Raw genomic sequence first — 18,663 nt, 5'->3', positions numbered from 1 at the left:
CACATTTCCGTTCCAATCGACTTCCGCTACATCCACAAAATTACTCCTACCAAATGCCAAATGCTGTATACCAATACATCAATAAATGAAATTCATTGATTTTTATATATTATTTCATACACATATGATTAACTTGAGGTAAGTTCTGTCAAATGTTGAAATTTTAAGTTGTTTTTTTTTTTGCATTTGGGAGTTAAATAGGTAATTAAGGTAAAACCATACAATATTAGCCCTCATACAACCCTACCCCACCAACCTTGCTCCATTGATCGGCGATTCTGCCTTGTAGACTCCATTCTGTAGAATATCTTCCTGCTGCTGCAGCAAGTAGAGGTTAGACTTCTCATCGCACGGCCTAGAAGTGTTGTAGAGCCTGACAGACAAGGGTTTTTCCTCCGAGGACTGACCTGTGTAGTAAGTGAGACCAGTTATTAAATAACATGAACCATCCCTTACTCTGGCATTCACTGGATGCTGAACACAACGTCTGGACCAACATGCACTTCACTTACGACAAAAATTCTACACTTCAGACGAAGATATTTCAACATATTATGCTATGCATGGTACAGAGGTAGTGATGACACTTGGTAGTAGAACGTAAGTATGCCACTCCCATTTTAATTAAAGACACAGTTAAAATACATTGAACGGATGAACTCAGCTTGAATGACCTTCAACTTGACTAGTAAAACATACAAGTTCAATAAACTAATCAAAATAAATAATTAGGATCAGAAAATAAAGCTGGAGTTCCAGATCTTGGCAGATTTTACGATGAATCGCTTAAAAATTATGTAAAAAAAAGTTTAGATGGCTTAGTTTCAGCCACCACAATACACAATGACAACACTTTTCACTGACTCTATCTAATGCCAAACACACACACCAGCACTTAGTAGCTGCACCAGAGATTCAATGTGGTGTTCGTTTAGTACTAAATAATCCACATACTTGTTCGAAGTTTATGGTAAAAACTTAAGGCATTTGCTATGACAGTGAAAAAAAGATGCCACACATCAAAATAATCTAAGAACTATAGAGCTAAACAAAATTCAATAATATTTGTGTTTTTTAATTCCCATTCAAAATAATAATGGGATTCAATGCTAATAAACCATACACTATATTACTATTAAGTGTTCTTCCTACCACCTTTACGGGTTTCAATTACATTAAAAAAAAAAAAAAAAAAACCAGCATAATGTTTCAGTTGATCATAGGAGTAAAAATAAAATACCAAATTAAAAAAATACCTAAGAGAATAATGATTCAGCAACTAAATTCGTGGATTTGTAAAAAATGGAATTTGCCGAAGAAAATGGTACCGTAAAATGGGGTGAATAGGATCACTTTTTAACTTTTGTGGATACCCCTGAATACTGAGGATAAGTTAGGTTTGAATCTAAGACTCGTTTTTAAATGTGTACCATACGATAAAAACGTATCAAAGCTAAACAATGACTTGGTGCAAGAATGACATATGTAAACCAAAGTTAAAAATGTTGTTTTAAATAAATTAAATAAGTATAGAACCCTTGTAAGAGGTTTATATGTACATAAAAATGGGAAAAAATATAAATCAATTAAAAAAGCAAAATGTAAACTTATTTTATCAGATTTCAATGTTTTTCAACACTAGTCATCAATTTTATATTAAAATAACATATTATAAAATATAATAACAATGGTGTAACATTCCGCTTGGTGCAAAGGTTTAAGGAGACCCTTGTCTACACCACAAATATTGCAGAACCGGGTGATGTGGCACCATATTTTACCAGTACTGTACCCTAGCATTCTATGTGCTTCATATCTGGTCAACCTTGGAATTTAAAAAAAATTATTATAAAATAAAAAATAAGGCAACGGGCAAAAAGGCGAGGGGGCCTGCCATCAAAATAAAAACTCCCCATCTCTGGCGACTGGCAGTAGGCGAGGGGAGCGGAATGTTCCAGCCATTATTATTTTATTTAATAATAATTTTTTTTTAATTCCAAGGTTGACCAGATATGAAGCACATAGCACATAGCACATAGCACTAGGCTGAGGTACTGGTAAAATAGGTATGGTGCCACATCACCCGGTTCTGCAATAAATATGTGTGGTGTAGACAAGGGTCTCAAACTTTCGCACCAAGCGGAATGTTGCACCCTTTATTATTTTATTTTATAATAATTTTTTTTTTTAAAATTCCAAGTTGACCAGATATGAAGCAGATAGAATGCTAGGGTGAGGTACGGTACTGGTGAAATATGGTGCCACGTTACCTGGTTCTGCAATATTTATGGTGTAGACAAGGGTCTCCTTAAACTTTTGCACCAAGCGGAATGTTGCACCATTGTTATTTTTTTTATAATAAATTATTTTAATATAGCATTGATGCCTAGTGTTGAAAAACATTGAAATCTGATAAAATAGGTTTACATTTTGCTTTTTTAATTGATTTATATTTTTTACCCGTTTTTATGTACATATAAACCTCTTACAAGGGTTCTATACTTATTTAATTTATTTAAATAACATTTTTAACTTTGGTTTACATATGTCGTTCTTGCACCAAGTCATTGGTTAGTTTGATACGTTTTTATCGTACGGTACTACAATTATGGCACACATTTAAAAACGAATCTGATTCAAATCCTTCTTATCCTCAGTCCCCTGAATGTATATAAATTTTATAAAACAATAGACACTGATCTAATATATGAGTTATAACCCCTACTTTATGATTGTTATAGTATTTTCATGGTATTAATTGCACATATAACTAACGTCCAATTTTTTAGGGTTTGTGTATGTCTTACCACCTGGAACAGGTTTATAAGTTCGTGGCATTATGATTCTATTCACCCCGGCAAAATACTAAAATCACATCACAAAATAAAAATATTTACTCACTTCTGTTGATTGGGTACACAAAGTTTTTTAGGTTATATTTTTCGCTCCAAAACAGTTGATCTTTACAAAACAGGTGAACCAACATAAAGAATTGGAATACCATGAAATAGTCTCATAGATATACTAACAAAAAAGGAACTATGTGGCTACCTATTAAAATATTAGGAACAATGTATAACCATAAAACAGTTTCCTAAATATTGATCCTATTTACCCCAGCGATTCTATTCACCCCATTCTACAGTATCATGCATTATCAAACAAATGATATGCTCAACCTGCTGTAGATAGATTTTCTAATTGCCAGAATGAAAGGACACAATTAATTAAGATCTAGGAAGGTACTTACCTACAGTAATAAGTTTTCAAACAGCCATGAAAAATAAAACTAAAAAAATTATTTTACCAAGACTACGATAAGTAAAATAATATTTTAGGTTATTTTGAAGAATCAATACATATAGTAATTTAATTTACATAAAAAAATAAATACATGACATCAGAGATGTCAGTGTTATTTTTATTTATTTAAAGAGGACTGATCGCCACTTCAGTACTTAGAAAGCCGCGCGCGCGCTCATTCCTGGCTTCCCCTTTACCCTTCTCCTACCTCCTTTTTCAATCAGTCTGCTGTGACGTCTTTCCCCCCCTCTCGCGATTGCTTAGCGATGGTGGCGCCGCCACGTAGTTTGTGCCGTGCTCAGCTCTTGGTGCTCTCGCGGTGTCATTCGCCACCTACCTTCCTAGGATGTGACGCCCCCGCAAGCCCCAAGGGAGCGTCGTGAACCGCGTAAAATTGCCGGAAATTACCTGGTATAGTGTATCGCCATCCAACATATCAGAAAAATAGGTTACGGCACACCGTTCACCCAAACCTCTCGGCATTCAACACGGGTATAAAAAATATCAGGGCTTAATTTAAACAACAAAAGAAAGGAATTTGCTTGAGAAAGCACAACTTTTGCGGCAAGTACGACAAACCAATATTTATTAATCTGAACGTGTGACATCAAACTATTACAAGCATTAAAAGAATATAAGCATTCGCCGGTACCTATTAATTAAATCGGGCCCGATGCTATAAACTATATATATATATTCATACCCAGCACATGATAAGTAAATATAAAAATACCCTAATCTTAACATCAGTTACAAAGACACCTTATACTTATTTAAAATCTCAAATAAACCAAGTTCGAGCTAGTAAACGCCTTCCTGGTTACGCGACGTGCTCAAGTGTTCGGGGGACAGGTACCCTTAAAACGTTCAACGCGAGTCTCTACCATTTGAATTTCATCTTAAGTTTCAATTATTTACTTCACGTGTCCATATCCTAAAGTTGTTACATGTAACTGGGGGAAAACAGACCTCCGATGTAAAATGACACTCTCAGGCTTGATGTAATTATTTCTGCCACCAATCTCTTGCAGCATAACTCCGTGGCCCAAGGGGAATCACAAGGGAAGTCACTCACGTATCGGCTCAACGTCTCCGTATGATTAGCGAATCCTCGCTAAACCCCACTGGTCCTCAGGCCAGTCGGTGCTGACGGCTATACCAGCCGGAAGGAGCCTCGTTCCGCCGCGATAGTACAGCGGCTATCATCTTCACAAGCTTTACAGCTACTCTTGCACACAGATATCAACGAGTTATTTTGCTGCCCAAGCCGGCCCCACACTCGCAAAAGTAATTTTTAGCGAGGCCGCTGGCGCGAACCGCCTCACACTCGCCGGCCCGTCGTACAGAACAGCTGATCGCCTGCCTTCCCCTCCCCTCCTTCAACGAAGGGAGGGGAAAAAGTCTGTCACCCTCGCGCGCATGCGCGCCGCGCTCGTGAATTGTTTCATTTTACCCCGATCACAATTTGTCCAACTTTGCTATGTCGCAATAATAATTAAAATAGTTTTATACAAATGCAAATATATAACTACATTATAAATATAACTAATAAACACAATTATTTAATGATATTCTCACTAACTGTTACCAGGTGCTCCCAGGCGACACTAGCGCTGAAAAACGTTACCGATATTTCAAAAATACCGCAGTACGGATAACACCAATACTCAAAGAAACTATACTAAAGGAAAACTATAATATAAACTTCCTTTTAATTTTCTTGTAAAACGGTACCCCGAGAAAGGGGTACAGATGCTTGAATGACCTTCAACTTGACTAGTAAAACATACAAGTTCAATAAACTAATCAAAATAAATAATTAGGCTCAGAAAATAAAGCTGGAGTTCCAGATCTTGGCAGATTTTACGATGAATGGTTTGGTTCTGGCGTCTGTAGCGACACCAAAACATGAAATACTTCCCAATGTCGATTACATGAGGAGCAACGACTTTTCGAATAATTGCTTCGGCTTTAGTTCTAGCACAATATATATTTTTTTGCAGTTTTCGAGTCGCCAACAATTTTTCTATTCAGACTAGACGTACAATCCATTGACTTAAAAGAATGGTGGTGCTTAATGGTGTGAAACGCCAATGCTCCTTCTGCGGCATGTCCTCCTTTTGCCGGACGTCTGGTAACCCTAGTCGCAACTGCTGCTTCTCGTGATTTCTCTCCGTTAACGGTAGTGTACTTGACTTGAGATTGCTGTCCGCATGGTGGCCGCGGGTTATAAGTTAAAGATAAATGGTGTCTTCTCATGTAAACCTTTTCATTAGTATGGATTATTTGGCTGCCACTATCTAAATTTAAGCTGTATTTTTGTCTTTGCCTTGAGAAGCACCTTGCACTCCGGATCGCCCCTATTTGATTGGGCCTTGGAGCCGTAATGCTAAGTTGACCATGCTTCTAATTTTTTGCTGTTCTTGTCCGGCCTTCCACCATGTTCCCCGCCTGCCACTGAGAATCCGCTCACGGTCGTGGACGGTTTTGTCAGACCTGAGTCGTTTGTTGTTCTTTTCATTTAGTCTCGGATCTCAGTGGGCTGAGTGGTGTTGTTTGACCGTGCGGCCGCGGTCCGAGGGGGTAGCATGACCCGCGCGTGGATTGTTTCTTTGGATTGTTTTTTATTATATGTTTTGGGGTATTACATCCGCCTATTGTAGAGCTGATTTTTGCTTGTTCCCGTTATTAATCAATAACCGAGATAAACTCATATTCAAATTTGCTTGTACCCTATGTCAATTGATTGCAAAGATTATTGTAACCTCATATGTATGCTAGTGAAGAAAGGGAACATTATGTGGGTTCTCTGACTGTTACTCTTGCTATGTGGTTGCATCAGCCTTGTTATTGATAGTAAAAATATAAAGTAATTTTCGCTATTTCTGTTTTGCTGATTTTGGTGTTTACTGCCTTTGGGGCACCTGCCCGCACACACCCGTCCTCTTGCATCCTCCCCTACCAAAAGGGGACCCATTTGTCCGCAGGTTGTGTTGTGGGGCGGCTTCCAATTAGCACGCCGCTACATATTATTTATTACATTTCCTCCAATATTTTTCTTTGAACTTTTTCCCTAAAATGTCAAATATTTTAAGTAGGTACTATAGAATTGATGGTATTCAAGAGTTTGAGAATTCGACAGGCCTGTTCTCAGAAATAATATTAAATATTAGGCGTCTGCGAGTATTTGAAAATTTGAAATTCAAACTGAATAATTATATAAATACTAAAACATTAAAAATATAATACTTTTTTTTTTAAGCTATTCATTACCGATAGATACAGCAAGGGGGCTCATTCATAAAAAACTGAAGTGATGAGAGTGTAATATACATGAAAACAAAAAGATTTTTTTCAGAAATTATTTGTTTTTTTGTAACATAGTGCATATGTATTTTTATATGTAGCAAATAATCTGCGATTACAATTTATACATTTCTGTGTTCTTTGTTTTATTTACAGTAGTATTATGCATTCATTTTTTTTAAAGTCATGTGAAGTTAGAAAATCATAAGTTTCACTGTATTTTTAGTTTTGATTTTAAAAATAATTGATTTTTGATTAAAAATTTAATTCAAAATACAAAAAAAAACATAATTTTTAGAAAGTCTCAAATATATGTAATGTGCGATTTTGTAGGCTAATAATTACAGTTATGATGAAACTGTAGGACAAATACGTTTTTACAACGTTTGCAATCATGGTCTGCCTGCCCATCCCCACCTCTTTCCACACCAAAAAAACAAAAAAAATAATTCTGGATGCACCATAAGTACGACTGCATAACACCCAACATGCCCACTCAGGGAAGTATTTCACAGAATATTTCTACGTCTGCACACCAACAGGAGAAAAAAAAACCAAGCACACAGAAAGATGTGAAACAGCTTGGGCTATTTCCGCAAGCCACGGAGCAGATCGCTACGACACTTCATGCAACACATACAGCCCGCTCTGGTTTCAGCAGGGGCGGTATACTGTTAGTAGTCACTGAATGTGAGGGGGAGGGGGGAGGACAAAGGTTGTCAACCAAACATAATACACAATCTTGCAGAAAGCTGCCAAACAGAACTGTGCCTCTTGCAAATAATTTATGAATTACTTGATGTTCAACCCCTAAGTAGAGTTTGATTTCAATTTCGCTAACAATGTGATAAAGCGCACTCCTGTAGCATGCCTCATCCTTAGTTTTCAGTGCACATTTTAATGAGCATTTACTCTAGCTTTTCAATGCAAACTTTCTGACATTAGCTCTGTCCTTGATTCGGTGTGTTCTGTTGCCAGGCATACTCATAGAGCACAGAAGCAGCAGACACAACTTTATAACTTAATAATTTTTTTTAAGGTATCTGAAACACTGCAATTTTTAAAGGAGATTTTGGAATGAGAATTTTGGAAATACATTTTCATGTATTTCATCAAGAAAATCAAATGTTAATATTCAATTTTTACTTTTAAGATGAAGAAACCAAACGACTCCAATTTGGTTACAACAGTTTTTGTCAGCAAATTTTTTCATATCTTTTAATATTAAAAATGTTGCCTGTGTTTGAGCAAAGCAGAATAAAATTAAATGTTTTGAACGCCTTGTTATAAACAGTGACCAACTGCTTCAAAATAGTTTCTCCTGTGAAATAATAATTGTAATAATTGTAATAAATGTAATTTAGGATTGAATTAATATTTTTATTTCTTCTAAATGACTGCAACTGTAGGTAGAGTTGTATGGTCAGAAAAATCAACAAATAGAAAAAATAAGAAATAAATAAATCAAAACTTATTATAATTAATCAACATATCGTTTATAAAATAAGATTTTTAATGATAAGAAGCCAGATAGTATCAATTTAGCAACAGTATGTGCCATTTACGCTGTACTGCAATCTAACTGTGAGAATACTGTACGTGATAAATGGCCAGTATCGTACCAGAGGCATGACTAAGCACAGTGAACAGAATGACTACAGTTCAACAAGTTCAAAGATGTGCTAAGAAGCAAAGTGGTGCAGTAGTTGTTATAATGCTGGACTAGCATTCTGGAGAACCCAGGTTTGAACCTCGTGCGGCTAATCCTGATTATTGGCTTATTTTTTTTATTGTTTTCGGAGAATCCCTCCACTCAAAACGCTTAGAAGTTTCCTTACAACAGGCAAACTGCCAATTTCTTTTCCAACATCTCTGGCCTGTCTCATGCGCAACTGTCTCCTAATGGCTCGCTGATGACAAAACCTTAAGCACTTAATTAAATTATAAAAATAAAGTATTTTCAACACGGCACTAGTAACAGTCAACTGATCCTTCAAAATTTTGCATTCCTCCATATTTACATGAGACAGTAATGAAAACCGATAAGTCGCAACCATTAAACCTTTTTTTTGGGGATAGAGAAACCCAAATGAAGTCATAGCTCCACCATACAGTGAGTGTTTTACTTGAGATCATAGGTTTTAAGTTGTAGATAAGCAAGTGCATGTAGTTAGCACTTAATATTCTTTATTGTCCGTTTACCGTGGTACATATACAGGCGCCATAACCGGAACTGACATTCACCTGTTATCAGTGATGCCAACCATCACGAGCAAGGCAGATGTACAACACCTTCCCCTTTATACTGCGAGACATGTGACCACTTGCTAGGGTTCTAAGGTTTACTTGTTGAGACCAAACTTACATACAAAGTTGTGCAATTGCTTATTAACAGTACACACTATAATTCAGAAAACAAGTATACTGCATGAAACACACATGTGCAATTCACAACTCACTTACAACACACTAATTGACAAGCAGACAACATTACAAATTTAAGCGCTTCACAGGCTTCACCTCCCTTCCACTTTTGGTAGCCAAGGTATGGCCACTGCTGTCTGTTGCTTCTTGAGATTTATCACCCTGCACAGTAGACACATCAGTCACTGCATTCGTCGAAGTTTGAGGCTCAAACCCCCGGAAGTCAGGCTCCAATGATGAGGTGCGTGGAGTCTGCTTCAGGCGGTTACTCTCCTCGCCATCAGTCTTGGTGTTGGGAACCTCGAGCAGGCGTGGAGCTGACTGGTGGGGCTTCTGCGAGGTAGTGGTTTTTCTCAGATGGATCACATTGCGACGCACTATCCTATCACCTGATCCTCGCACCCAATAGGAGCGAGGTGATGAGTGTTTGCCCACAATGACTCCCGGCTCCCACTTGTCATGTTTGTGGGTTTTGACAACCACAGTTTCCCCCTTAACGAATGTTATCTCCTGTCGCCTGGCCGTTTTGTTGTATACGTCTCTCATCTGCTTCTCCTTTGACATTAATGCTCTCACCACGTGTTCTGGGGAGATGACTCTAGGTCTGAGGGTGTTATATGAGACAGGCAGTTTACTCCGAAGTCTCCTATTAAATAGTAACTGAGAGGGGGACCAGTCTAAGCCAGGAAGAGGGGTGTTTCTATATTCACGAAGTAAGTTTCTGAAATCAGTGCCCTGACTTTTGCGTAGCAGCATTTTGCTAATCTTTACTGCCATTTCTGCCAACCCATTACTGCGTGGATAATGAGGACTACTAGTTCGTAGCTCAATTTCACTCAGGGCATAATACTGACGGCATTCATGAGAATTGAATGGCATGTTATCAGCCATCAGCACTCGTGGGAGGCCATGAGTGCTGAATACTTGTTGCATGGCACTGATGATGGCAGAGGAAGTCTTTTTGGGAAGTTCACACACATCTATCCATTTGGAATATTTGTCCACAAGAACCAAATAATCTTTCCCAGCGAAGTCAAAAATGTCTGCACCTACTGTGTCATATGGCAGCTTTGGAATGGGATGTGGGCAGAGGGGCTGTCTGTAGTTGGCTGGGCGAAACTTCTCACACACAGAGCATTTTTGAATGAACTGCACAATATCAACTGACATAGATGGCCAGTAAAACAACTGACGGCCCTTGGACTTGGTCTTCGATTCTCCACAGTGGCCTTCATGAAGCAGCTGTAGAACATATGGTCTTAGAGCCTCAGGAACAACAACCTTATCGCCGAGGAAGACTAAACCACTTTCAGCACACAAGTCATCCCGCATTTTGTAATAAGGTTTGCATACTTGAGGAACTCTACTGTAGGGGGGCCAATCTGACTGACAAAATTGGGACACTTGACAGAGAGCCGCGTCCTTAGTTGTTTCCAACTGGAACTGAAGCAAGCGTTTGTTTGACATAGGCAAGTGCTTACTGACGGAATGTACTACCTCAACCATTGCAGGATCGTCGAATACCTTGTCTGCAAGATATGACCGCGACAGGTGGTCTGCGAAATACATGAGTTTACCAGGTAGGTAAGTAACGTTTAGGTCATACTTCAACAGTTTAAGACGTAACCTCTGAAGGCGTGCTGAGCCTATATGATGAACTGGTTTGACCATAACATTCACAAGTGGCTTATGATCAGATTGCACTAGGACCTGCTTACCATAAATATAGTAGTGAAATTTAGCTGAGGCAAAAGAAACTGCTAAGAGCTCCTTCTCAATCTGGGAGTAGCTCTTTTCTGCTGCTGTAAGGGACCTGGAGGCAATGTGCACAGGGTGGAGACCCTTTGGGCCCTCCTGAAACAAAGTAGCACCAAGCCCACTCTGTGATGCATCACACTGTATAACAAGTTGGTTTGTGGGATCAAAAGTTGCCAGAACAGGGGCACTAGTGATGAGCGACTTGAGTTTACAAAAAGCCTCTTCATGACACGGGAGCCACAACCAGTCTACATCTGCTTTAAGAAGTTCATACAATGGGGAACACACACTAGACATACCTGGAATATAACAGCGAACAAAATTGAACATCCCCAAAGTACGTTGAAGTTCTTTGCGATTGCTGGGAGCCTGTAGACTAGTTAGAGCTCGGATTCGCTCAGGATCAGGTGACATGCCTGCGACGGAGAAGATCTGGCCCACATACCTTACTTCGGAAACCTTATATTGAAGCTTATCTGGGTTGAACTTGATGCCAAGGCTGGCTGCACGCTCCACCACTTGCTGAGCACACGTATCATGGTCACCTTCTGTTTCGCCTGTGCAGAGGATGTCATCGAAGAATGTCACCACTCCAGGAATAGAGGCAAAGTTCTCTTCGATAAACTTCTGGAAATTTTCTGGGGCATTGGCAATGCCGTATGGCATGCGTAGATAGCGATAGCACCCAAATGGTGTCGAGAAGCAGCACTTGTGAGACGAGTCTTCATCTAGTTGCACTTGGTGGAACCCTTCCTTAAGATCAAACACTGAATAAAATTTTTTCCCTGTGAGCTTCTCGGACATTTCTTCCAATGTCGGTATTTCATGGTAGTCTCGAATCACCACCTTATTGAGGTCAGTCGGATCAAGACATAACCTCAACTTCCCACTTGACTTTTCCACAACAACTAGGTTGCTCACCCAAGCGCTAGCACTGAGCTTGTCAACTTTACATATAATGCCTTTCTGTTCGAGTCTGTCCAGTTCTTGTTTTAACGCAGGTCTGATTGCTCTAGGGACCCTTCTTGGAGGCTTACAAACAGGGTTGCTATGGTCGCGAATGTTAATTCTACATACTTGGGGGAAACAGCCAAAACCAGTGAATACTTCATTGTGTTCTTTAATGAATCTGTCCTTTGCCTCGTGGCAAGCTGAGTGAACCCTTTTCACAAGATTGAAGTCAACACAAGACTGTAGCCCTAACAAAGGAGTGCTGTCAGAGTCAACTATAACAAATTCAACATAAGACTCTTGGCCTTTGACAGAACAACACAAATTAACTACTCCTTTTGCTGCAAGAATGGTCCCACCCCAAACCTCAATTTTTAGGGATGTTGGCCTGACCTTGAACTGTTTGTCAACCATCCTGAAAAAACTGAGTGGCAAAATATTTATTTCAGAACCGGGATCCAATTTTATGTTCACTGCTTTGTCCTCAATCAGTATACGCTCCCTCCACTCATTGATGTGGGTTGTTCTAGTCCCTCTAGGATACACAGAATTGACTGTCACCGCATCACAGTATAGACTCTCACTAGAAGAATGCTTTGCTTTTACCTCCCGAACTTTCCGAACTCTGCACGAGGCAGCAAAGTGATTCATAATGCCACATTTGGCACATTTTTTTCCATATGCTGGGCATTGTCTGGCCTTGTGCTGTGTCTGGCACCTTGAGCAGTTGTACTCACCGTTATCACCAAACTTGCTGTTTTGTCTTGGGCGTGACGACTTCCTATCCTTAGTGGACACAAAGTCACAACTTACACTATCGTGAGTAGAACTCCGAGCTTGAATCTCCTTTGCTTGTTGTTGACTTTGTTCCATCAGACGGCAGTGTGCAGCAACTTTAGTAAGAGTAGCATTGTCTAACCTCAGCAGAGACTCCCGAACGGACGAATCTCTGATGCCCTGTACGATGCGGTCAACCAGCATATTCTCTTCCTGCGAAACTGGGCGCTCATAGCCACATGTTTTAATCAGGCGGCGGCAATCAGTCAAGAAATGATCAAAAGTCTCACCCTCAAGTTGCACACGCTGGTTAAAAACAAACCGTTCATACAAAGGATTTGTTTTTGGTGCCACGAACACGCGATACGCTTCCTTTACTTTAGAATACACAAGCTTGTCCTCCGGTGGGATGTCGAAAGTTTCGAAAAGGGCTCGTCCTTGGGAGCCTAACATGTTTTTGAGTAGGGCGATCTTAACCTTATCTGGGCCCTCATCCTGGCCCGTTGCGATTAAATAATTTTCAAAATCTCCTTCAAACACTTCCCAGTCTTTTCGGGCCGTGGGACTCTCCAAGTCGACAGAGTCAGGGAGCTTTACAAGATTGAGGCCTGCCATGGCACAAACAGAAAAAAACTATACGATTCAGTCTGTCAACAACATTGTTCGATATTCACTATTAACCACCGACGTCCGACAAACACGTGTCGACAAACAAACGCACACCTACAGGTTATATCACCTATAGCACACAAATCCAACGAACATGGACGAACTGAAATATGAACACAATCCTACCGACTGCGCCATGTTTTACTTGAGATCATAGGTTTTAAGTTGTAGATAAGCAAGTGCATGTAGTTAGCACTTAATATTCTTTATTGTCCGTTTACCGTGGTACATATACAGGCGCCATAACCGGAACTGACATTCACCTGTTATCAGTGATGCCAACCATCACGAGCAAGGCAGATGTACAACAGTGAGTGTATGGAACCACACATTACTCACTTTAGAAAGGTTATGAGTTTAATCTTTACCAGCTGCATTTGAAAAAAGAAGAAGAAGAAAAAAAGGAGCACGTGTAACTCTGTAGACACGACAGAAGTAAAACTTCTTTGGCAATACAAACCTCTACTCGTGAGTACATTGTAAGGTGTAAAATGGCAGAACGAGAGAAAGAAAACAATTTTCTAAAAAAAAAAAACTTATAGGATTAATAGAATTTTAGGAAAGTATTTAAAAAAATTCAAAATTAAAACATTATAGCCAAAATATCAGTTAAAATTTTAATTTATCTCCTCGTTATGTACTCTAATGTTGATATTATAGCTTTTTGGTAACTAAAATATGAAATGTACGTAAGCAAAAGTTATCTTTTTTTGAGTGGGGGGCAATTCATCACACAAAGAGGAGAACGAAAAAGAGCCCAACAATGTATATAGCATATGTAGTACTCTATTTATCTATTTGGCCAAGTATCTATTCTCTGTCCTTTTCGCATCAGAAACTTTCACAACTATGTTTCATGAAAACATTGCATTGAAATTTTACTCTCATCGCGACCAAATAAGTTTCACTTCGAAAAGTGCTGACTAGTAATTGGTTTAAAGCTGTAAGCCAGTTATTTCTTCGAAACATTTTTTTCTTCTTCTTCACAGAATGGTTTTTATAAAGCCTGCCCAGTTAAAATTAACCAAGAAGTTATAATGTGTATAAATGTATATACAAATTTTTTTTCAGCTATGATTCTACATTTCTTTGGATGAAAAAAAAACTGGTTATTATGCTAAGCACAGTTCATGATAGCTTGTGCAACTTTCTGCAAATTATTTTAAGGGTACTGTCTTCACCAAGTTCTTCAAGATCATCCTCCAACGTGTCATTGTGTCTTTCTTCTTCAAGAACATAGTAGTCTGGGTAATACTCTGTAGAGAACAGCATATTTCAAGAGCTATTAATATACATACACTAATACACTTTATGCACTCGAAATATAAAGTAAATGTATCTATTCAGATGCAGGACCATCGAGAGGGGAATTGGGGGATGGGGCAAAATCCCCAGAGCTCTAGCACCAAGAAGAGCCAGGTTGAGTTCCAAAATATTTTTTTTTGTGCTAGTGTTTACTCTGATAGTAGGACAAAAATTACAATTATATTGCTAATAAAATTCATGGGAAACCATGCAAGTAGTTATGCAATTTTTCCAGATCATATTTACTGTTATTGCTACGGTAACTTTTAGACTTTAGATATAAATATTTTTTTCCAGTTGTAGGTTTTGAAAAAAATTGTACATAAATAATGGGGAGGGGACCCGACAAAATTTTTTGCCCCCAGACCCTTAGTATTTCTCGATGGATCTGTTCACAAGATTCATTAAAAAGGTATTAATACACATCACACATTAAAAAAAGTCCAAAGAAGGGTTAATTTGCAATATCCAATAAACATGTAATCAAACAAAATAATATTGCTTGCAAAATAATAAAATAGCACTTAACAGTTACAAACTGTAGGGGGGAAACAGCGCTGAAAAATTTATACCACGTTTCACTACTGAGAAATTTCAATATCAAAGGTGAGAATCAACATCAAAATATTCTTTTATAATCAGACATTTACTATCTGAAAATTGTTACCATGAGACATATTTGAATATTTTGGATAATTGGACAGTTACAAAGAAAGTCTTTTTCATCCTAAAAATTGCGTATGCAATAAAAATCAAACACTAGGCCCTACTTTACTTGTTTAAACTAATTCTGATATAGTAATATCACATGCCCTTACATCCTTCAACTAATATGTTTAAACTAAAATTATTATTTTTTATTTAATTTAATTTTTTATTTATTTATTTAACTCTTTACCACTTTTATTTAGGAAATAAGGCTCCAGTTATTGCCAACAAACAGAGAAGATGCATTGCACGAAAAAAAAAAAAAAAAAAGAATCTAATTTAGTTCCGAAAACTTAAAATCGAATTACTACAACACAAAAGCCACTTAAAAGTCACAAACGTTAACAAGTGGCTAGCTTTCTGTGCTAAACTGTCAAGAGTTTTGTTTCCCGTAAAAAAGCATTAGCAATTTGTTAGGTTGGCTACAGTTATAAAATTGCATTGTTCCCCTCTACCAGCTGAGTGGCAATTAGCAGTCGTAACTACCAGCATATTAATAAGATAAACTAGAAGTTGTGCTGTGTATTTTGCCTTCGGGGAAAAAGCAAACCCACCTTGCCCGATCTCGGTGTCCAAAGGGAAAGAGCTGGTCCAGTCGCCCAGGAACAGGACGTGGAAACTTTGTACCAGGAACCAAAGCACCTGACCCAGCAGCCAATCCAGCAGCCACCCCACGTGGTGCAGCGGCTGCAAGAAGGGGCAACGCTGCATCACCGCGCATGCCACTGCCGCTCGCAACACGCTGGTCTGCTTCCCTAGGGCTGGCGAGACCAGCGGCAATGAAACACTTCTGCCATGAGGCGAAGGTAAAAAAATATTATGTGCGGCCCTAACACGAGTTGGAAGTGTGAAACTTCACAGATGGAGGGATGAGAATTGAAGGGTGCACAAATATTTGAAAACATGTACACACGTATGAAAGCATGTATATAAGTGTAAACCTAAGTGAGTGTTTAAGATTGTGTCCAAGTAATAGAGTGAAAAAGTATGCAAGCAAGCTGTAAGGCAAACATACCATCCAGCGCTGCTATCTGTGTTTTCGGCAAGTAATTTGAGAGCAAAACTATGATACAAATAAAGAACACAGTGGAGATTCACAATATTGTGTGATGACGAAAAACCTGCAAAGAATCGCAAAGTTGTATGACTACTTTTTTTGTTATTCTCCTCTCCCTCGCCAAGCATCCCACTCCTGAAGGTCACAATTTTTGTTTTACATCCTGGAATTAACCAATGGGCTGTTAAGGAGTTTCACTTCAAAAACAAGCCAAACCTTCACAGAGTATTTCGGACCATCTGATTGCAAAGACAACGGTGAGAATTGCAGTTTTCGCGTGTTTTGGTTTAACACCTCGCCAACAACGAGGACATTAGACACGAACATAAAAGTGACTTTAGGGAGGGAATAGACCATGGCCTACATCAAGGAACCATTCAAACACATGAATTTGCTTCGTTTCTGGGTTTTAGCCACATCGAAGGCAAAGATTTCCCCAATGTTTCGGTCGACCGTGCAGTCGCCATCTTCAGGATAGCAGTTATCTACTGACAGTAGGTAAATGCTACCCTGAAGACGACGAGTGTGTGGTCAACTGAAACGTCAGTGAAATCTTCGCCTCCGACAAGGCTAGAAATCAGAAGCAAAGCAACTACAAACAACAGCCACAAAAACCTATGCTGGGATTTTGAAAAAATAAAGAAAAACTGAATAAAAACTGATGTGCCGGGATTTGAACCCAAGTTTCCATAAAAACATCAACAGATGAAATCTAGGGGAAAAGAGTACAAGTCAAACAATGGCCAAAATGGGATTAAGTCAAAATTCGCTAACAGGAAGAGCCTGTATAGAATAGTCAGCCGTAAACACTTTTTTTTTTTACAAAATAACATCGGGTTTTGAAAAGAATATGTTATGGTAGTTTTCAATCCCTACTGGGAAAATAAGTACATGTCAAAACTTTACTTATACATACTCTTATTCCCTGGTAGCCTAGAATTATTGCCTGCACTACCCGTACATTATTCACTCTTCCAGTTTACAAGCAAGGCAGACTACCTGTAGTTTCTGCACGCATCCAACTACAAAAATAAATGTGTGACTAGCAAGAGTGGCACACCTTAACAGCCTGCATTTTAAACGTACTTGCAAGTGGTTGCATTTGGTGTGTAGCCAATAAAAACTTGAATGTTTAATTTAGTGTGTAGTTTCTTGAAAATAAAAAAAAAATATTTTTTAGGTAAACTACGTGTACAGCGAAACATTACTTAATTCTCTTCCAAATTGATCCTTAATCCTTTATAACAAATTTAAGAGTAGCTCAAATTAATTTTGATCAATTTATTAATAAGGTACTTTGCTTCACAATAACTGAGATTAAATAATAACGCACCACATACTCAATGTTAACTTTTAAATGCATGTTCACATAGCTTTTTTCTTAAGGTTATTAGTTATTATGTATTGCCGCTTTAAATCTGAATAAGTTTCATCTAAGGTTGTCTTACATTCCAATTTGTACAGTCTGAGTAGTCTAAACGTTCAAAGTCTACTTAAAAGCTGATCAGTTATAAAATTTTGGATTTCAAGTACTCACAGTAAAAAGCATATTAGCTGCACTCATTATTTCCAAAATCTCTTCAAAACACAAGGACTGGTAGTCAAACATCCTCAATTTTTTGAAAATGCCGTTAAACTTCATGGTTTCAAAAACTCCGCCATCAATTTCACCAAAGAATTTGCCGGTGTCATTCTTCCTCTCGGAAACAATCACGTAGCCATTGCTGTCGAGAATGTAGCAATCAAATTCTCCAGACGTACAGGTGTCCGTGCATGTAGCACACTGGGGGAAAAAAAAAAATATATAAAAACAATTATTTCCATCATATTAGAATTTGCTATAGTGGTAAACAATGTGATATCAAGAATAGATAATTGTTAGTGTTTTATCTTACACCCTATATAGGGTTCAAAAATGCTAACGTGACAGTTTGATTATAAATACACTCAGTTTTAAATTCTGAAATACTATCTCTAAATGAAGCACTTATTGCTAGAGCTAAAATTTTGAAGGTTTTATATATTGACCAATTTCGTTGCGAAAAATTTCAGATTTCATCGTTATCGTTCTTGTTATCATGAATGTCTTACATTACATAGGTATGTCATTAACATCAATTTTAAAAATATCAATTTATTCAAGTTGCAGCATGTATCACATATTATGTATCAAAACAAGAAACCATGTTATTGCAACTATTAAACATACAAACAATGTCTTAGTGGATCTAAAGAAACAAATACATCCAAATACATCTTCTTTTGGTAGGGTAATGGAACTTTTAACACAACATATGCCAGAATTAATTGGCGGTTCTGCTGATCTTACTGGGTCAAATTGCACTAAATATAAGCACATGCAGGTAATAGATAGCAATAAGTATAAAGGCTCTTCTGTCCACTAT

The 18,663-nt window shown here is 38.2% G+C and overlaps 1 protein-coding gene across 1 annotated transcript in view; it reads right to left on the bottom strand.

Annotated features, from left to right (window-relative positions):
* Positions 1-18,663, bottom strand: part of LOC134540362 (voltage-dependent calcium channel subunit alpha-2/delta-4) — a 67,395-nt gene that overhangs the window by 4,130 nt on the left and 44,602 nt on the right. Inside the window, exons 23-26 of the mRNA XM_063383043.1 lie at positions 17,796-18,041; positions 15,756-15,888; positions 14,370-14,444; positions 257-407 (exon numbers count right to left, since the gene is read on the bottom strand). Coding sequence (XP_063239113.1) covers positions 257-407; positions 14,370-14,444; positions 15,756-15,888; positions 17,796-18,041 — 605 coding nt within the window. The remainder of the gene's footprint in view (positions 1-256; positions 408-14,369; positions 14,445-15,755; positions 15,889-17,795; positions 18,042-18,663) is intronic.

Source organism: Bacillus rossius, chromosome 16 (assembly GCF_032445375.1).
Source record: "Bacillus rossius redtenbacheri isolate Brsri chromosome 16, Brsri_v3, whole genome shotgun sequence".
In the NCBI taxonomy this organism is placed as follows: Eukaryota; Metazoa; Arthropoda; class Insecta; order Phasmatodea; family Bacillidae; genus Bacillus; species Bacillus rossius.
The sequence above is the reverse complement of the archived record's forward strand: the minus strand, read 5'-3'. Positions and strand labels throughout refer to the sequence as shown.